This window comes from Podarcis bocagei, assembly GCF_964188305.1.
Source record: "Podarcis bocagei genome assembly, chromosome: 15".
Lineage (NCBI taxonomy): Eukaryota > Metazoa > Chordata > Lepidosauria > Squamata > Lacertidae > Podarcis > Podarcis bocagei.
In genome coordinates this window covers 11,205,952-11,227,673 of record NC_138141.1, presented here as the reverse complement: position 1 = coordinate 11,227,673, position 21,722 = coordinate 11,205,952, and the positions used below count along the sequence as shown (strand labels likewise).

The following is a 21,722-nucleotide window of genomic DNA, read 5'->3' as shown; positions in this document are numbered from 1 at the left end:
ATGAAAACATGCCTTTTGTCAATATTTGTGGTCATTCCAAGGCAAATGCTTGTGCTCTACCATGCCTCCCCCTTTCCGAGGAGGACACATCCTTCCAGCCTTCTTCCTTCCTCTTCCATGTAGCAGAAATACTGCGCTGGCTCAAACCTGGCAAAAAGTCTGGGTGGCTGAAACAGCCAGTGCTAGTTGCCTGCCTGCTTTTTCCAGAACAAGACTGAGGGCTCTGTCCCTTCTCATTAGTATTTTTAAGATATCCTGGTTCAGCTGCTCCTGTTGCCAAGCTGTTGTCTTGGTTGCTACGCTTATGCATGTGCTAGCCTAGAATCCAATTGGTTATTTGGACATGCTCACTTTCTCAGTGCAGACCTTTCTCTCCCTCACCCTCTCCCTGAAAGTGAAATTGGTGATGGATCAGGTGCCAGGTGAGAAAGGTAATGGGCTCTAAATAAGAGAGAACATTTTCTGTGCTGGGGTTTTTAGGGCTGCAGAGGAATAGAGTCTAACCAAAGGAGAGCCCAAGGATAATTATGTGATGCAAGAGCAATGGAATGGAAGGAGCAGTAAGATCCTCTTCACTGGGGCAGTGCAACCCTATGAGTTTTGGGAGAATGAAAAAATTGACATGTAATGCAGTGGATTTTTCTATCCTTTGGAGTTATTTCTTTTACTGAATACATTTTAATCAGCTTCACTGGCATCTCTGGGATTTGAGAGGTTTATTATTGTATTGCACTGAAAGTCCAACTTCTGCTGCACTGGAATGCAATGCAAAGATGGGTAAATCATTCTGGTTAGATAAATCAGTCCTAACTGGATACCTTAGGAGGAACTATAGCTCAGTCATAGAGCACATAGTTCAGTTCTCAGCACCTCTAGCTAAAAAATGGCATGAGATCTTGGAGCTTCTGCCAGCCAGAGTAGGCAATACTGGGGTAGATGGGCCATGGTCTGACGACAAAGCAGCCTCATGTGTTCATATGCACATGAAATGAACTATAGCAGGAGTAGCCAATATGGTGCACTCCAGATGTTGGACTCCCATCAGCCTGAGCCAGGATAGCCAATGAAGTTCAACAACATCTGGAGGACACCATGTTGGCTAGCCCTGGACTGACAGTCTACAACTGTGGCTAATAACTGAGTTAATTCAGAGGGTTAGCACATTTAACAAACTACAGTTCTCAGGATTCTTGGGAGAAGCTGTGACTGTTAAAGTGGCATGAGAGTGCTTCAGATATATGGTGTGGGGATGTGACCTAAGACTCCTAGAGATTAACATCCAACAAATGCACCTTTTAAATATAAGCACGGTGCCTATTTTTCTGCTGTGTATAGGCTGTTGGAGTGTACCTAAATCTGGACCAATGTTGCCCATCAATGAGTACTGTCTTCATTTGTTTGGAATTGGATTGGATGACTTTGCAAGTTCTGAAGATACCTAGGCTCCTGGAAGCCAACTGCAATTTAAAACATGTCTATTTCAAGCTTCTTGGATTCAACACTTAAAAAATAAAAGTTCTTTCTAGACTGTAAGGGAGAATATTTTTAAGGTAACATTTGGAAATATCTTTGCTAATGCATGCCAGTTGACACACACCTACACACACCCAACTGACATGGCATTTTGCTTGCTCACAAAAATGCTACAATTACCTTGATCAGAAATTAAACTCTCTCAGGTGTTGGAAAGTATGGAAAGAAACCTAAGAGCATGCCTTGGGTCCATCTCTCTCAATATAACCTACACTGAGTGGCAGTGGCTCCCCAGAGTTTCAGACAGGATTTTCCACATTATACATGGAGATGCCAGGGAATGAACCTGGAATCTTCTGCATGCATAGCATGGGCTCCGTTACTGAGCTATAACACTACCTGATGTTTTTTTTGGGGGGGGGCTTGGCACAACTCTGGACACTCCTCTTACCCAGAAAGGGTCTCAAAGAGCATGATAACATATGGGAAGAGCCTGCTGGCTCAGACCAACGGTTCTATCTAGCCCAGCATCCTGTTCTCACATTAGCCAACCAGATGCCTACAGGAAACCCAAAGCAGGATGTGATCAAAACAGCCCTCTCCCCAACAACTGGTATTCAGAGGTAAACTGCCTCTGACAGTGGAACCACTGTGGATTGTAGCCAGTGATTAGCCCTATCCTTCCTTAATTTGTCTAACCCTCTTTTAATGCCATCCAAATTGCTGGCCACCGGTACTTCTTGTGGGAGCGAATGCCATTGTTTTAAGTACGAACTTTCTTTTGTCTGTTCCGAATCTTCCAATATTCAGCTTCACTGGATGTCTCTGAGTTCTAGCGTTATGGAAAAGAAAAACTTCTCTCTGTCCGCTTTCTCCACAACAAATGTAATTTTATGCACTTCTATTGTGTTTCCTTACTTTCCTTCTAAAAAGAAAAGCCCCAAATGTTGCAACCTTTCTTCGCAAAGGAGTCACGCCATACCCTTAATCATTTTGGTTTCTCCCTTTTCTGAAGCTTTTGTCCTTTTTGAATTGAGGCAACCAGAACTGTCCATGGTATACCAAGTGTGAGTGCACTACAGGTTTTTCTAATGCCATTATGATATTGGTGACCTACTAGGAACTAACCTGTGGAACTCCCTGCCTGTAGAGGTTTGGCAGAAATAATTTGCGTCTTCTTTTAGATGTATCCTAAAAACAGTGTTATTCACACAGGCCTTCGCAATGTGAAATTCTTTTTATCTACCAGTATTTATTGATATTTTTACTGATTTTCCCCCTGAAGTTTTTGTTGTACTTGTTGCAATTTTGTATGCTGCATGCAACCTTGTATTTTTTAGGGAAGTGCAGCTTATAAATATTTAAATAAATAACAACTATTTTTTTAACAATCACCATTTCTTTTCTAATGATCCATAGAATAGAATTTGCCTTCCCACCAGCACCTACCCCCTGCCACACACTGTCTTAAGTAGATCAGACCAAGTGAACTTCCAGAACCACCATGAAGCTGACGGGTGTCAAATGATGCTGCCCTCGCCTGATCTGTATTAATAGGGACCTGCATACAACTCTTGTCTGCGGAGGCAAAAGGCCCTTCAATGTCAACTGTGGGCTCCAAAAGGGAAAGAGGAAAAGTACTCCTTTAGGAAACTATAGAGCACGGTATGGCCATGATCCAGAAATAGCCCTGTCCTTTTCCCAGGGCCAACTTGGCAGCAGTCACCTGTGCACTGTGAAGAGGCTGCCAGCTTCAATGTGCTCAAAGAGCTCTGGAGTTTTGCCCAACACATGTGATAATCTCTCCCCGAGGGGGTGTCTCTGGTGACTACAGGAGACTCACTCTTATTACCACGAGGATACTTCTTTAGCTTCAGCACTTGAGGCTCCAGCTTCAGTTACCAAAATGCTATTGCTGGCCTAGGTTCATCCAATTATTGTCTTGCCAGCATGATGACAGGACATACTTGCTTGCTAAAATAAGACAGATGACAGTCAAAGAGTGTGTGCCTGACAAGCTTTGTCCCTTAATGCTATGTCTGGGGCATGCTACTTTTGAAAGGAGGGGGAGGGGGAGATAGCCAACAAAACTCCACTTGGCTTAGAAATGGCACTGACACAAAAATATAGTCATCCGGAGGGGAAACAAAAAACCAAGGGCTTATTCACATGCCACTGCAGCAAGTCAAAGATCAATATGTTTCTTGCTTTGCCTCCTCCCCCATCTCCTGCTAATTGTGTATTTAATGCCAACTGTTGGCTAGGAGGATGTCAGGAGCATGGACATGATATAGTTACTGCCTGGAGGTTTTGCAACTTTGCTCAAAGCCAAAATGTATTCTCTATTTAAAAAACTAAACGGCATCTTTCTACCACAAAATCCCCAATCCTGCATATTGCACAACACATTCTTGCTTTTAAAACAGAAATGGGAAACCTGTGGCTTTCTGGATGCTGTTGGACTCCAACTTCTATCAAGCCCAGCCAGCATGGCCAATGGATATGGATGATGGGAGCTGCAGTCCAACAACATCTGGATGGCCCACACATTCCCCAACGTTGCTTTAAAAGTATAGGAAAAAATTAAGGCTTAAAAGCAGGGCCCCTTCCACTCTGGCTGAAAATCCACATAGGACACATATTCATACCCATGGTTTACCGTGGAATTACGGAGGATTCCCCACCTTGCACCTCTAATACAAAACTTCTCACTGTTCTGGGATGAAACGAGTGAAGGAAGGGAGATCTGAAAGTGATATCTCTGGGTAGTGGGACTGTACAGAACACCTAAGCATCCTAATACTGCCATGAGCCAAACTGCCTATAATAGGAAGCAAGGAGGTACTGCTAAGTTCACAAGCAGAGCCATTTCCCACCTACCGAGCTCACAAAAATGTCAAGGGTGTGCCTATCTTCTTACACCATTTCCTACTGTGTCTCAACTCTGGATTACTGCCAAAGCCAGATCATAAGTAGGGCTCTGAGCCTTAAGCCTCATTGACTCCTAAAAACCCTACAGGCAGTTGCATCATAGGTTCATCCAACCAGACCGTTTCTGTTATCAATCTCTCTCAAATAACATGGCTGGTGCTTTGCCCATTTCCTTTCTAGAAAAAGTAAGTGATGCCCACCTTTTGAACCAAAACCCAGGAGATGTGCTCCCTGAGAAGATGTAGTTCTCACAAAACAGCAGATAAGACCCTAAAGTCTTCTTCCAAATGCTACAACTTCAGATTTCGGGTGAAAGTGTGGTATGTGCTGGAATGTTGCTCCATACACAAAAATCCCGTACACACAGAAAACTAAAGGCAGAGAGAAGGCTAGGCTAAGAACCCTTCTTCCAGACATGCAAGTTTTCTACATGCATGGATTTTTATTTTTATGCATGGAGGCACATGCAGTGATGCTACACTCTCCATCACTAGGAGTAGCTACATGCCCCAAACTGCTGGCACTGATGGCTGTGCAACACACTCCCTAAACTGTATGACTTCTGATCTCCAAGGCAACATGCAAATGCTTTGGCCCAAAAAAGTAAATGGGACAAGAGTTGGGAAGGAGGGGTTCCGGTAAACAAGATAAGAGATGCAGATCAGGAAACAGAGAGAGGGAGAAGAGGGAGGGAAGGAGAGAGAAGGAGAGAGAAGGAGAGAGAAAGAGAGAGAGAGAGAGAGAGAGAGAGAGAGAGAGAGAGAACGCGCACACAAGCACGAGTGGGAAGACATGGGAGAGATGGAATGATGAATGCTATAGAATCAAGCCAATTGCTTTAGTTCCCCCCGTTATGGACAATAACTGTCAGTGCCAGGATCACTGGAACCAGGTGGTTCATGTGGGCCTGGGTGTTTCCTTGTGTGGAAGGTCTCAGGGTCCCCAACCAGTCTCACTGGAGTTCTGCGTTGATGAGAAGGATTTTGTCATGCAAGTTCGGACAGGGAAGAAACCAACTCTGAATAACTGCCCTCCCCATACGCCAAAAATAAAAGGAACCTGGCAGGGCAGAATGCCAGACCTGACCAGATTCAATCTATTATGGCAGCACCTACGCTCCCCACCCAACATTCTGAGAGGGTGAAAGGCATATATATACTGACCTTCAGGTCCCTATGCACAATGGCATAGTGGTGAATGTAAGTTACGCTTTCTAATATCTGATGGATACAGTGACTGCAAAACAAAACGGGAAGGGAGGGAGGGAGAGAGGAAGGAAGACAGGAGGCAGGTCGGGAAAGGGGCAGACAATGGGGATCAGGAGGAGAGAAGTGGAGAAATCATACGCAGAAGAAAGGCAGGAAAGGTGTAAGAAGAAGAAGAAGAGAGCACAGGAAGGTTATAGAAAGGGAGTGAGCAAAAGAAGACGACAACCAAAATATGCATGGCAGGAAACAAAATCCAGAGATTAAAAGGGGGAAAGGGGAGGGGAAAGATCCACAGCAACAGACAGATGGACAGACAGAAAGGGACAGGGGGCAGGGTGGATATGGGGGACAAGAGAAGGAGAGAAACAATGTTGTGAAAGCTCAGAGACCACAGGGGGTTATCACAAGATGTGTGCAGATGGCTGTTAATAGCACCAGAAACTATGTGCAGTCAGGATCTGAGAATGGAGAGCAGTGCCAAAGGGAGCCTCTCCCACCCACCCCCTCCAAAACAGATCACTTGGGGCTACAGAGGTCGTGTATATAATAAGTAGTTTTGAAACACAGCAAAGGAAGCCCATGAGGCTGGCATGGAAAAAGAGAGAGAGGGTAATATCTATGGTACTGTGTGAAAGGCCATTGTTCACAACCTGCAAGCCTGACCACTGTGAACCTCTTGGATCTGGGCAAACTATCTGGCCTAGGAAATGTAGCACCACACTCAGTGTGCAGAAAATATTCCAGGAAAGGCAGATTCCTTTACCCCAGGATACTCCGCCTGCTCAGTATAAGAAGCTAGTGAGAAAAACTGCATAGCCCAAGACAGTCCTGTGCTAGATATGAGGACTAACATGGGATAATATAACTGGCACTTTTGCAGACAGTGGGGACAGGAATAACTCAAAGTAGCTCTTTTGATCCCCCAACATTACTGCTGCATGGGCATGACCAAGAGTGGGGAACTCAGACCTTTAGGGTGAATGTGGCCCTCCACGGCTCTCTACCTGGCCCTTAAGAACTCTCTCTAGGCCACACCTGCCCCAGCCACATAAGCGGTTTAGTCCTGCTGGCCACATGACCCGGAAAGCAGTCTGTGGACAAACGCCAGCTCCCTCGGCCTACAAGTGAGATGAGTGCCGCAACCCCATAGATGCCTTTGACTGGAGTGAACCGCCCAAGGGTCCTTTACCTTGACCTTTTATAGTTGCTACCAATATGATTTTATGCCTGTCAAGTAAACCTCTACACTTGACTGAATCTTTATGGCATCCATGAGTGTTGATTGCCTTCTGCATGTGTACCTTCAACCCTGAAGATGCTTCCACGGAAGGAGTTGCGTTGAGATGTAACTCTGCTGAGTACAGATACTGTCACACACGGACAGTGAAAGTGATGCTGGACCCAATCCTTCTAAATCATCCATCAGGTTGATGGATTGATCCAAGACACTCTCCCTACTTGTGATTTCCAGCAAGGTGTAGTGCCTCTGACAGTGGAGGTAGAACACAGCCATCAAGACTAGTAGCTGTTGACAGTGAAGCCACTGTGGACTATAGTAATTGATTAGTCTTATCCTTCATTAAGTTGTCTAATCCTCTTTTAAAGCTCTCTAAGTTAGTAGCCATCACGACTTCTTGTGGGAATGAATTCCATAGCTATCTGCTGTGTTAAAAAGTGCTTTCTTTGTCTATCCTCAATCTCCCAACATTCAGCTTCATTGGATGTGCCAAAGTTCTGCTGTTAATTTATCATTTTATACATCTCCGCATAGCGTGTACCACACTTCAGTTCTACCCCCTCTGCTGGATCTCAAACAATTTGGGCTTCCAAGGCTCAGTTTAGCAGCCCATTCAACATTCATGGACCCCACTATTTGCAGTTTGCTAGTGCCAGCAAGCTTGCACATTTTTTGATGTGTGTTCCCATTCAAATACACTAAAACAAAAAGGGGAACGTCAAAAGTCCTATCAGTTGGAGAAAGGCGAAGATCACACTATTGAAAAGAATTGTGAACTGCTAGTTATGCGTATAGCCAGATTTTTAAAAAACACCATTTTCTAACCATTGGCCATGTTGACTGGGGTTGGTTGAGTCCATCAACATCTGGATGGCCACAGGTTCCCCAGTCCTGGGCTAAGGTAACAACAAAGATGCAAGGAGTTTGTATAAATGGTTTGTCCAAACTATTATTATTAGTTCTGCACTGGACCTTCTGCACACAAGCAGATTATATATATTTACAACCTGAAACCTACCTTCAGTATTTTGAATAAATAAAATGGTTGGGCTTCATTCTTGATCTGAAAGAGCGATCTCAGAGCTGGGATCAAGGCTCCCCAACAGCTGGTTCTTTAGACCACCTTCCGCAAGGAAGTAGGGAAAAGAGGGACAGAACCATTGCTGGTAATTCTCTTCTTAGCTCTTTTCAATCACTATAGCTTACAAGTGGCTGCTTTAGTCAGTCTTTTGAAACAGCTAGTAAGTTCTGGAAAACCGCACTTCCTAGTTATGACCAGGGAAGTTTTTAATATTTCAGAGTACAGCTGTGTTTCAAGGAGAGGGAATACCCCTGGTAGTCACAGGTCACTAAATATGGCCAGGAATTACAGGAAGGAATGCATGCATATAAATGCATGCATATAAATCTGTTTCAGCTGTGAGCTGTGTGGAATTTGACTGTGGAAGGGTGTCTAAAGAACCAGCTTTAAATGCTGTAAACTGACTTAGACAGGGGGTGGGGTGGCTCTATATGAAAAAGTGGGATTAGAAATCTCTAAAACAAATAAATGAAATAAGGAGGCAGGACAGATAAAAATAACTTGCTTTGCAGAAATGGTATGTTGACTGTTTCAGTTGCTATCTGATTATTTCTTTAATACCATTTTCTGTCCTACAGGATCAACTAGGTCATTGGAAATTAAAATGGACTCTAATCATGACTGGATTCTGGCACACTTACATGGGAATAAGCTCCATTGAAAACAGAGGCTCTTACCTCTGAGTGCTGAAAATGTCAAAAGGAGAAATCTTCACCAAGTACAGTGCTGCTGATCATGGGTTTTAGGCTTCCTGAGGTATCTTCTGCAGTGAACTTGGAAGTTGCAGCTAAAATGGGGAAAGTTTTTCTGACAGATGCTCATGCTGGGGCCTTCTCTACAAAAATGCATTTTAAATGTGAGGAAGAAGAGAGGACACAACACAGAGAAGTGCTATGTGAACCTCTCCCAGCTGTTCCACGGATCCCCTCCAAACCCAACCTGCTAATCCAGGCTTCACCAATCTGGTGCCCCCCCAGCTGTTTTGGAACACAACTACCACCTGCCCCAGACAGTACAGCTGATGGGACTTGTAATCCACAATAGCTGGAGGGCATTAGTTTGACGAAGGCTGTTCTAACCCCTGGACACACCTGGATACAGCCCTGGCCACAGTGATGCCCCAAAGCTGACTTTCTTTTGCCTCCTTCACTAGATTTTAGGGAGGGCAGGCTGCCCTCTGGGGACAATACCATTTTGCTTGTTTTTCTCTCCCTATCCCAACCGCAAAGGGATATAAATTAGACTGCAAAAATAATTATAAGAAGAAGAATGTGAATCTGTGTCTCTTTTGTAGTAGCGCCTAGACTGGCACTACAAGTGGAAGTTGGCCCCAAATCCCACAAAGGTACCATGCAAAAATCCTACTATGCCAACTAGAATTGCATACCCAAAGGGCTAGCACAATTTAATAAATAGTGATAGAACAAATGAGAGTTCATTTCTCAGGGAGCTCACCTGAATCTGAGAAGCAGTGCTTCTCTACTCCTCTGGGCAGGGTCAGCCCCCAAATATATGAAGCCCCCTCCTAGGCCAGTGTTTCCCAACCTTTTTTGGGCAAAGGCACACTTGTTTGAGGAAAAAAATCTCGCAGCACACCACCATTACAGCCCCGTGACGTCAGCGCGCAGCGTCACGCCGGGAGGGACGCACGAAAGTGAAAGTTTTCAATTTTTTTCCCTCCCCCTTGCCGGGGAACCTCCAAGCTTTGGGGGTGGGGGGGAGGAGGCAGCAAAGCGAGGGACTGAGGGACGGCGGCAGCTGAGGCGGCGGCGGCTGTTGTGGTGGTGGCGGCGATAGCGGGCGGAGGAGGGGGCGGCGGCGGGGCCGAGGTGGCCGGCGGCGGCGGGGGAGGCGGCGGCGGGTGGAGCAGGAGGGCGGCCAAGGCCGGTGAGGGAGTAGGGTTGCCCGGGCCTTGAGGAGCCGTCGCCGGGAGTTGCTGCTGCTGTTGTTGCTGCTGCTGCCCGGACATGCCGGCCTCCTCCTCGTCCGCTGTCTCGCGCTCCTCCCTTTTGCACACGCTGCCCCGCCGCTGCCCCATTGGCTGGGTCCTGTCAGCTGATCCTGTGTGTGTGTGAGGGGAGAATGGAGAGAGAAACCTCGGCACCACCACCGCGGAGCCGCCCCCGGCTCGACACGGATCCTCGCCGCCGCCTCTCACCGCCCGACTCCCTCCCACGGCACACCAGCCAACTTCTCACGGCACACTAGTGTGCCGCGGAACACCGGTTGGGAAACACTGTCCTAGGCAATGAACAACTATCTGAATTTTGTATGAAGGAAGAGATGGAAGATTACAAGAAACAGTAAGCACAATTCTGTAGGCCCAACATAAGATGAGAAGGGGCATATTAGTAGACCCAAATGGGCCTTGAAGCAGATACAAACCCAAGCAGATGCAAAAAAAAACCAACCCTCAACGGCCTCCAGGCCATAGTCTACATAAAACCTTATTGAGAAAAAGCTTAATCTGTTACACGTCATAGCCCTGCTCTGCATTCTGGAAGAAACACAGGAAGAACATCAGTCTCCCCAGCTGTGTCTTTGCAAACTTATCTAGCACAGCGGCATAGGAAGCTACCTTATACAAAGTCAGACTATCCAGTTTAGCATTGTCTACACTGACCGGCAGCATCTCTCTGGGGTCTCAGACAAGGGTCTTTCCTATCTGGAGATGCCAGAAATTGAAGATGTATCCTTTTGCATGCAAAGCAAGTGCTCTACCACTAAGCTATCGCCCTTTGGTAGAAATGGGCCCATTATTTAACTTAAATCACAGCGTCATGGGTTGCCTCTTGCAGCACCTCACCACAGCCCACTGTAAAGCAAAATGTTTCTTTATGCCCTGACCCCTTGGGACTAAGTCTCTGACTTTCACAACCCTCAATGGCCCAACAGAACTTTATCTTCCTCCCTTGTCTACACTCTGTTTTTTAGAAGCAAGTGATATGGCTTCCTTACTTCTCTGAATTCACTTCTATGGGTATTATTGTAATGGCACAAAGTCACGTGAGTCTACCTATTGAGACTAGGAATGGATCCTTTTGCCAATATTTACATCTTGAGACAAATGGGCCACACATATAGTATCTCTCCCCTACTGTGTTTTGCAAATTTCAATTCAGAGGCTGTGTTTTTTAACAACTCTGTGTTTGGCAACAGCCACATGATCACACAACTGCAACTAACAGGTTCTACTGTTTCCATTTACAGCAAGAATGGAGAACTGCAGGCCTGGGGGCTGAATGTGGCCCTCCAACACCTCTCTATCTGGCCCTTGTAACTCTCCCCAGACAATGCTTCTCAGTGCAGCTTTGTCTGGCTAGAAAATGTCCTTGAACTGTGGTCATAAATCTTGCTTGGCTGAATAGTGGCCATGTGCATGGGTGGGTGCAAAACCCTTGTGACTTTTATGTGGCTGGAATGCAGCCTGCTTTAAGAGTCGCATGCATTGTTGCACAAACTTTTGCCTCTGGTCCTTCCCAACCCCCCAGAAATTTGACCATGAGGAAAAGCAGCCCTCAGGCTAAATTAAATAAAAGAAAAATCCTCCACTAATATTTTCTATTATATTTATCTTAGTTAATAAAAGACAACGCTTTCTTATTAATTAGGTTGGTTCCCCTTTAAGGGAATGAGCCTGTGGTCAGCTCTAGAGAAAAACTATAGAACAACACAAAGTGGAAAGGAGAGCTAGTAGTTTCAGTTAAGAGACCCCTGGTTTGCTGCCAAGTTCAGAGATGCTCAAACACAATATAAATAATGCTACTTCATTATTATTATTATTATTATTATTATTATTAATTATCTATATAAAGCCATCAATGTGCATGATCCTCTACAAAGTACAAGACAACAAGCACCTGCCCCACAGAGCTTACAATCTAAAAACAAAAGGTTAGGTCTTACTTTATAGTAGTTGAATGGGTGCCACCCCCCCTGTGGCTATTTCCCATATTGACACAGAAATGGAGGATACATGTGAGAGAGAGTAGAGCCACAGCACCAAGAGTTGTACTTGAGATAGCTTCTGATCCTCCCCACGTGATCTCAGAGCAGCATGGGAAGTAGCCATAGGTGAGATGCTACCAGGACAAAAAAGACAGCTCCCCAACCACGTTTCTTGGCTAATGCGGTTCTGCCCTCGCAAACAAGCTCTTGCTGCAACAGCCGTAGTTCTGTGCACAAGCATTACAGATACTTTTTCCATCAGTCCAAACCCTCCTGACCCTGCACTCTTCTGGATCATTCAGGTGGTGGGTCCTTTCCACTCACCGCTGCTATACTTTTGAGTTCTACCCGCTGCTGTATTCAAGTCTTTGATTCTTTTTCAAATGAACACAGTGAAGATGATGCACTTTAAGCCTCGCTATTCTCACCCTGTCAACTTTTAGCCCTGAGCTCCTCAAGAGCTATCTACAACTTGGACAGCAAGAGCTGATCCTGAGAAACTATGTTCTGCCCAATTTTCACTTCTTTCAAAGACTCTCATGCTTTTTTTTGGGGGGGGGGAGGTTGGATTTCATCCACGATTGTTCATATAACCTAGGCTAGGTAAACCAAAATCTATTTGAAGTTGAATCAGGGTTGAAGAGCTGAATAACGAAACACCTGGCGTTGGCCTCCTTCATTCTGTAACCTGCAAATGTCATAAGCCTTTGAATCTTAAGATACTGAGTCTCAAGACAAGTGGTGTAGAAAAACACACCTGCCATCAGCCCATCGGGTCTTGAGCCAAATCTCTCCTGCCTGTCTCTCTTTCCTTAGCATGAAGCAGCTGCGGTGGTGGCCTACCTTGGTGAGAGTCCATTTTGGAGGCAATTCACTTAAGATAATCAGATGCAATAAGAGGAAAGAGCTCTCGTAACCTTGGTATTAAAAGGGGAAGTGGATTTTGGCAAGTGTTACCTTTTATCACCCTGCAGCACTGTAATGGGGCAAGTTTTACCTGCCAAAATGCCATCTCCTTCATATCTATGAAAGGAAGAGGAGCCCCATCCTTTGCTGCAACCTGATCATCAGACGGAAAAGCCACAGAGCAGGCTCTGGCACTGCATGTGGCAATGGGGCACGTCATGGCAACCACTGGTGCCAAAGGTTTTATGAACTTTGCTGTAGCCTTGTGATACCTTTTGAGTCCAACCCTTCGCCCCAGTCATGGATGGGTTAATGTTGCACAGGTACAAGCTGGCATGGGATCAGGGAGCAGAAAGAAGGGGGCAGGGTGGGGAAAGGAAGAAGGATGGAGAGGGACAGATGGAGATGGAATTACCACTCACCTTGCATCGGCTTCACTGTAGTATTCCCTGGCAACAATGTCTTCAAAGAGCTCCCCGCCCGTGACCCTGAAATAGAACGCGGACCACAGTTCAAGCAAAGTTTGAAATATGAAAAAGCACCCCTTGAGGGCAAACTGCTACAGCCCAGCTGTTCTTGAAAGACCAGAGGAGCTTGCCAGAAGTTCTAATTTTCTAGATCCCTTTTCCGAAACACAGACATGGGATGAAACTGCCACCTGTTCTGCTGGAGAAATTATCATTGGGGCCGCTGGCAGTAGTCAGCAGGGCTGGGCTCCTGGCAGGGTCCACTGGTGACCTTGGAGTCTCCAGGTCTTCTGTTGTTACTGTCTGTCCTCTCTGAGCAAGCAAACAAGACAGAGGAGGTGTAGCAGAATCCCCCACTTGCCTCCCACTTTCTCTTTGGATAACTTGCCTCCTGATCCGGGCCTAAGGACAAAGGGTCGACGGTGCGGAAGCATTTTGCCCAAAGCTCCCCAAACTCTGGAGCCAACCAGTTGCTCATCCATGGCAAAGACCTAGGTGATCTGCTCTTCCCATATACTGCCAACTGAATAGTCTGCCATTTTAAGACACCGAGAAATATAAGCAACGAAGGCAGTGCTGACAACATTTTGGAAGAGGCAAGTAAGAATGGTGAAAGACAAAAGGGGCACTTATGGCAGGAGTTTGTTACCAGGTTGATGACACAGATCACTGCTCATCAAATTTGGGGTAGGAGGAAGAGGAATGCTTTTAGTTTACAGTACATACTCTCATTTTGAAAATTAAGCACTGGGCAATGTACTCCCTTGTCATCACCCAGGACCATGTGAGCGCCGCTGATTGGGCCTCTTCAAACAAAGAGCACAAGGACCAAAGCATGGAGCAATTTGCTCCGTCTGCCTTCCTAAGCTGTGTACTGTTTCATTTCCACGCTGTTGCTGCAGCTCTAAATCTTGTTCTCTCTCCCACCCACACAGAGCTACAGATGTAATGCTTGCAACCCGCTACTTCCCTCTGTGCTGCCAATCACCTGACTACGAGGAGCTCGTGTTGCCTCCTGTGTGAGAGCCAAGAGAACAACACCATGGATTTGCAGGGCAATTTTTTTTTTGTTATAGCTGCCTCTTCAACAACCACCTCATTCCATTCCCTTCTTCCGTGCAATCCCCCCTCAAAATACAGCAATGTCTGCAAACTGGAGACTACCCCAAAGTAGTTCAGATTCTCTTTCATCTCTCACTTTCGCCTAGATTCTCACCTCTATAGTTAACTTCGGATTTGACATTGCTAATTTGAATGGGAGAAAACTTAAGTCCTCAAGAAGCTTTGACAAGCCATTCTTGAGACTGCCATGGTAATGTGAGAAGTTTTTCTGTATGTCTGTTCAAAAGGAAGAGAATCTAGGAGCAGCTCTGCATATAGATGAATTTATTATAAGAGACACATGTATATAAGCACAATATTATGATATTGTCGCAGTGATGGCTAGCAGGAACAGGCCTGTGACAAAATGATAATTTGGGAAGCTGCTCAACAAGCTGGAAGGCTACACTGCTTAGTATTGAGATATGCTGAGCATCTGCACTTCTCAGATATTTCAGCTGGCTTTAGAGGAGCAAGCTTGAGAAGCCTAATGATGGATATCAGCTCAAATGCACTCAACATTCAGGAGGCCCTTTAGGATAAGGGATGGCTAGCAAGGAAAGAAAAACAGTCAGCTGTAAAAGTATCCTTCATTTTCAGCAAGGCAAACTAGATTTGGAAGCAACTGTCAGCCATAGCACATGAGCACTGAATTCTTCCACAACCCATGTGTTTCTCCCGATGACAGGGGTGGGGGAACTTTTCAAGTCTGAGGGCCACATTCTCTCTGGGGCAACCTTTTGGGGGCCACCTGCTGATGGCAGGGGCAAAAGTGGGCCAAGCAATGAACGTGAATTTTACTTATGTACAATAAACTAGTTTCTACACAAACTCTCTACGCTCCATCTGGGCAAGCAAAAAGAAATGTTCCAGCCAGCAAAAACATGTAAAGAGGGTACAAAGCAGGTCTAGAGGAGATGGGTGGCCTGGCATAGAGGAGGCAGCCTGGGGAGAGTGCCGAGGGCCAGATAAATTGGCATGAAGGGCCGCATTCAGCCCCTGGAACTGAGGCTCCCCATCCTTGAGCTATGAGAAAAACAATCATATGAACCCACTCCATACTGGAGGCTCATGTTCAATATAAAAAGGTAAAGGTTCCTCTGACCATTAGGTCCAGTCGTGACCGACTCTGGGGTTGCGGCACTCATCTCGCTTTATTGTCCTAGGGAGCCGGCGTACAGCTTCCGAGTCATGTGGCCAGCACACTCAATATAGAATATCAATAAAGACAGGGCAGGATACAAATAAGGTAGAGAACAGATATCTAGTGTTTTTTTCTGGAGGGATGGGGGGGACGCATACCCCTAAACATTTTGTGAATCTAAGTTTGGCCTCATTGAGGGACAGTATTTCAATATAAAAAAATTCCTTCCAGTAGCACCTTAAAGACCAACTAAGTTAGTTCTTGGTATGAGCTTTCGTGTGCATGCAGACTTCTTCAGATACACTGAAGAACAACTTCTGGCAACTTCTGTTTCAGTGTATCTGAAGAAGTGTGCATGCACACGAAAGCTCATAGCAAGAACTAACTTAGTTGGTCTTTAAGGTGCTACTGGAAGGAATTTTTTTATTTTGACTATGGCAGACCAACACGGCTACCTATCTGTAACTGGAACCATGGAAAGTATTTCAATATGACTAGGAAAATGATAGAGTACCCCTAAACATTTTTTTTTTAGAAAAAAAGCACTGCAGATATCTAAAACTGTTTCCAGACAATAGTTTTACAGGACAGGTAGATGCAGTGCACATGTTCCAGCAAACAGGTCAAGGGTATGCAAAGGCCTGCACTAGCCCAGCAGGCCACAGGGCCATTATTACAGTACCGTAATAGCTCAACATGTCTGTTTTCACTGGCATCTTGCCCTTCTTGTGTAAGAGATGAGCTGAGTATAAGAATTTGTTGTATGGGTGTGTCCTGAGTAGTGTAAGTGCACTTCAGGAATAAGCAGCAGCTACCAACACCACCACTCCATTTGACACTTGTCCCAGGTTTACTGGTTTTCATGCCTAACAAAAGCTAACCGAGGAAGACCCATGTTGGGCTGCTAGCGTTGTAAGATAGAATGACTGTGCACTTTACTCAAAAGTAGGTCCCACTGAGTGCCACATGATTTACCCCCCAGTGAATGAGCAGAGGATGCCACCTGAGTGACTCTGTCTAAGAAAGAGGTTATGGAAGAGAATGGAATGAGTATTAGCAGAGGTTACAGCGAGGAAGCAAGCATGGGTTTAAAGTCTCCCCCCCCACACACACTCCGGTAATGCTGAGTTCCATGAAAAAAGGGAGCAATCTGTCATCTTTGTTCTTGAATAGCAAGGTATACCACCCTCCAACATTTCAAACAGCCTCAGCGGATGATCAAAGCCTCCCCATTCTGCCCAGCTTTCAGCTTCATTCTGCATACACCAGGAATTGCTTGATATTCACAGAATCAAGTCTTGAGCCTATAAGGTCTCGGAAAGCACATGCAAAACCGTAACAACCCACGCAGCAGCTGGCCCAGTCCACAGCTGGGTCCTCAAGTGTCCTTTGCCATGTGGCCCGGGGGATGTAAACCTGCATTTTACTTTCAATCCTCCCGCTGCAGGCAAGGGACATACCAAGGTCTGTGTGACTCCAGCGAAAGACAAGCAGGAGCTGCACTGACTCAGAGAAGAGCTAAATATAGCTCACTGCCTAACTGGAGCTGTCAGGGAAGAGGAGAGATGAGATCACCAGCTTCTATATCTGGAATGAAGTGAGAGGCAGCCGAGCAAAGCACACAATGTCTCCACAAGCCCCCAGACACTTTGCAAAGGCAGTCGGCACAGGACATGGCCTACAGCCATCCTGACAAAAGGAATGGGAAGAGGGACAGGCCAACAACGCTGTCTGGAGCCCTGGAGCCAACAGAGCCTTTAAAACCTATGCGGGTCTTAGTGGGCATGTCTCTGGCTAAGCAGCTGTTTAGCTACTCTGGGCGTAGTGTGTCAGGGGCACTGAGTCACCCCCATCATTCTGATATCCTTCCTCCTTCTCATCACCCTCCCCTTCATGCTAATGGAATGGCTGCAGCTGCAGCCTTCTTCTCTCCCCCCCCCCCCCGCCCCCGTGAGGATGCCACAGCCTGCTCAATTCCCCTAGCAGCACACAAAATTTATTCAGAATTCTATCTGTATAATTCTGTATACCTGAAGGAGCATCTCCAGCCCTATTGTTCTGCCCGGACACTGAGATCCAGGGCCGAGGGCCTTCTGGCGGTTCCCTTACTGCGAGAAGCCAAGTTACAGGGAACCAGGCAGAGGGCCTTCTCGGTAGTGGCGCCCACCCTGTGGAATGCCCTCCCATCAGATGTCAAAGAAATAAGCAACAATCAGACTTTTAGAAGACATCTGAAGGCAGCCCTGTTTAGGGAAGCTTTTAATACTGGATGAATCACTGTGTTTTAATATTCTTCTGGAAGCCGGCCAAAGTGGCTGGGGAAACCCAGCCAGATGGGCGGGGTATAAATATATGATGATGATGATGATGATGATGATGATGATGATGATGAAGATGATGATGTAGGGGAGGTAGGAAACTATCCACAGTGTGCCACCAGGAAGGGGACAATCAGTGGCAACTATGATGCTGTGCTGGAGAAGTGGAGAGGGGGAGTATTTTAAAGCAGATAAATGCCAGGTTAAGTTCAGTAGGGGTCTGGGTGAGCTACTGGGCAGGGACATCAAGTGCAAGAATAGAGCATATAGTGATATAGTCACAATGGATTTCCTACTTACAGATCAAAGACGAGGTAGTGGAAGCCTTCCTCAGATATGCTATCATGGAGGCGAACTGCAAAGGAACACAAAACGATACATTACATACCTGCAATTTTCCTCCTCTGCCTTAAAACATACATGACACAAAGTACATAAGGTCTCACGGGCACACAGCCCATGCATAGCAGCAAGGCAGCAATGTGATGAGGCCCAGGTAACGGGCCCTTCATCTGAACTACCAGCAGCATAACTGTGACGATTATCTCAAAGCATTTAGATCACTTAGAATGCAAGATCTTCCTTTCCACAGGCTCCTTCCCCTATCCAGCATATTGCTGCCACACTGCCTTGACTTACCAAGTCCCCAGGAGTACAGATTTATAATACAGGGGGAGAGGGGAAAAACAGACTGGGATATACTAGTAGATTGATTTTCAGTAAATCAGCAAGGATTTCTGACTCCAAATTGTTTAACAACAGGAACAACAAAATCACACACACACTTAGAGTTCAGACAACACTTAGATAATCAGGAACAGATATTTATGTGAAGGGCTGTGGTCTCAGCTCATTTCTAGTACTCAAAACAAATTGCAATCTCCAGTGCAATTCCTGATCTACAGTAGGCACTTGCCTGCCCATAAACCTGTTTCTGAGCCAAACTTCTGCAAACCAGCTGGGCAAAAATTAGGTAATAAGTTAAGAAGATAAGACAAGACTTCCTGGATTAGACTAAATACTCATCTAACCCAGTATTCTGCTTCCGGCAGTAGCCATCCAGATGGTTAGGAGGAGTTTCTAAACGCAGCCCGCTCTTTGTATCCAGTATACGGTCATCACTGCACCTGAACACTGGAAATTCCATTTTCAGTAGAACCATCATTGTTTGTATGTAAGAGCAGATATACCAGGCTCTAGGGCCATGGGGCTTACAGTCTAAAATCGATGCAGGAAAACAACAGATCAGGGAGTGGGGGCTGAAGAGAGGAGTAGGGAGGAGTAGGCAGAGGGAAAATGCATGCATATTTCAATTACATGTACTTTGGCTTGGTTACAATAAGGCAGCCTTCCCTCTGGATGTTTTGGGCTACAACTTCCATCACCACTAGCCAGTGGAGCTAACAATCGAGGATTATGTAAGTTGTGGTTCAGAACATCTGGAGGTCACCAGGTTGTGGAAGGCAGTATGGAAGAAGGGCTACAGAAATGAAGGGGCAGCAATTCCAGAGGGATCAGGAAAAGGGAAGCAGAGGTTGGGCTGGGGGGGCAAGAAATAGGAAGGAGGGAGAGAACAGGTGGCTGCCAGAATGCTTGCAATGGGTGTCTCAAGCACAATCCGGAGTTCAAGCTGTCAGTTATCTCCCTTGAGAGTCTGGTTGGCACGCCTGCTTCGTGGGAACAAACCCAACTCAATTAAAATGAATTTATCAAGAAAGCCACGTAAAAGGTGCATAAGGTTACAGGAGAATCTAAAATTTGGAGACAGGAGTCCAAAATATTTTCTATGGAGACAAACTAAAAGGTTTAGAAAACAGCTGGGGGCTTGTTTGTTTTCTAAACACAAGAAAACCATTCAACCATCTATGATGAAATTAAAATATGTCCAAGGTAGTGAAGAATACATATTTTAGCAGTATAATAATGCCACTAAAACTTATGCCAGCTTAAAAATAAATAAATATCTCGGTCGTATGTTTATTTGAATGTTTGAAGTAGAAAATATTATAGAAGATCCACAAATCTCCCATAGTACTGAAACACCTCACTTGTGACAAAGTAGGATGTAAGTCTCTAACCCTACATTTCTGCTCCACAAACTAATAATAATAATAATAATAATCCATTATAAGCTAACAAAGTGGCCATGATTGCATGTCATAGTCTGAAATGAGAAGCAGGCTGATACATACTGCTCATATTGGACCTGCGGCTGTTCTTCCCTTTAACAAGCTGAGAAGAGACAGAAAATGGTGCTGGCTTACAGGTGAATCCATGCTCATGGTTTGTTTCCCTCCATGCAAACTTTGAGATGAAGCCAAGAAAAAACCTTTACTTCCTCTAAAGGTTTGGAGAGAAATTACAAGCACTGGTTCACATTTAACACTAAACCATTGCTGTGGCCCCCCCCCCCTTTCTGGTTCAGGAAAAAGAGGAGCAAGATAAACACAATTTGAGCAAGATGCACCAGCACGTCCACGATAACCCATAGTTTGTTTCTGGCGCAAGTTTCCTATAAGTGCCAATCATCACGAAAAGTAATTTCTGGCTGAATGTAGAAGGACACTTAATTTTTTCCTTAGTAAACACACAGCGCATCCAAATCTGCCACCCTGGGCTCCTTCAGGAGGAAGGGTGGGTTATGAATGGAATTATTATTATTGTCAGGGCCTAGGTTAAAAATGGAATGGTAGAGCAAACAAGCTCACATACTAACTAGTGGAATGAATAATAGCAATACCGTAGTCTCCCCTACAACATAGATCTAGTTATCCACAATCCAGGCATGGAGCTGTTTCTTTTGGTCTCTACTCATTCATTCATTCATTCATTCATTCTCCCAAAGGCCCAGAGGTACATTTGAAAAGACTTTACTGTAGCAAGAGAACTGGTGCGAAACTGGTCTGAAACATTATTAGAGGAATTAGGTGTTTTATGGCCCCTCTAGAACAGGGATCTGGATACAGGGTTTCTATATATCTATATAATGGGACTGTCTTACTGCATATTTTAATTATGGATTTTTATGTTTTAATGGGATTGTTTTCACTGAGTGTGTGACTGCATGAACATGTGTGCGAGTGAAAGAGGAAGACAGTTTGTGTGCCTGCGTGTCTGGTGAGTGTCTGCGGTGTGCAAGAGAGTACACATGTGCATATACAGGTGCCATCCCCACGATGGCCATGGTGTGTGGCCTTTGCAGAGATGGCTGAGTGAGATAGATGATAGGTAGATAGATAGATAGATAGATGATAGATAGATAGATAGATAGATAGATGATAGATAGATAGATAGATAGATAGATAGATAGATAGATAGATAGATGATGGATAGATAGATTAGATAGATAGATAGATAGATGATAGATAGATGATGGATAGATAGATAGATAGATAGATAGATGATAGATAGATAGATTAGATAGATAGATAGATAGATAGATAGATAGATGATAGATAGATAGATAGATAGATAGATAGATAGATAGATAGATAGATGATAGATAGATAGATAGATGATAGATAGATAGATAGATAGATAGATAGATAGATAGATGATAGATAGATAGATTAGATAGATAGATAGATAGATGATAGATAGATGATGGATAGATAGATAGATGATAGATAGATAGATAGATAGATAGATAGATGATAGATAGATAGATAGATAGATAGATAGATAGATAGATTAGATAGATTAGATAGATAGATAGATAGATAGATGATAGATAGATAGATAGATAGATAGATAGATAGATAGATAGATAGATGATAGATAGATAGATAGATAGATAGATAGATGATAGATAGATGATTGATGGATGGATGGATAGATAGATAGATAGATAGATAGATGATAGATAGATTAGATAGATAGATAGATAGATGATAGATAGATGATGGATA

The 21,722-nt window shown here is 44.9% G+C and overlaps 1 protein-coding gene across 16 annotated transcripts in view; it reads right to left on the bottom strand.

Annotated features, from left to right (window-relative positions):
* CAMK2B (calcium/calmodulin dependent protein kinase II beta) overlaps positions 1-21,722 on the bottom strand; it is a 209,053-nt gene that overhangs the window by 82,215 nt on the left and 105,116 nt on the right. For all 16 annotated transcript variants that reach the window (XM_081171658.1, XM_081171646.1, XM_081171654.1 and 13 more), the window contains exons 4-5: positions 18,115-18,169; positions 13,207-13,272 (exon numbers count right to left, since the gene is read on the bottom strand). In XM_081171658.1, coding sequence (XP_081027784.1) covers positions 13,207-13,272; positions 18,115-18,169 — 121 coding nt within the window. The remainder of the gene's footprint in view (positions 1-13,206; positions 13,273-18,114; positions 18,170-21,722) is intronic.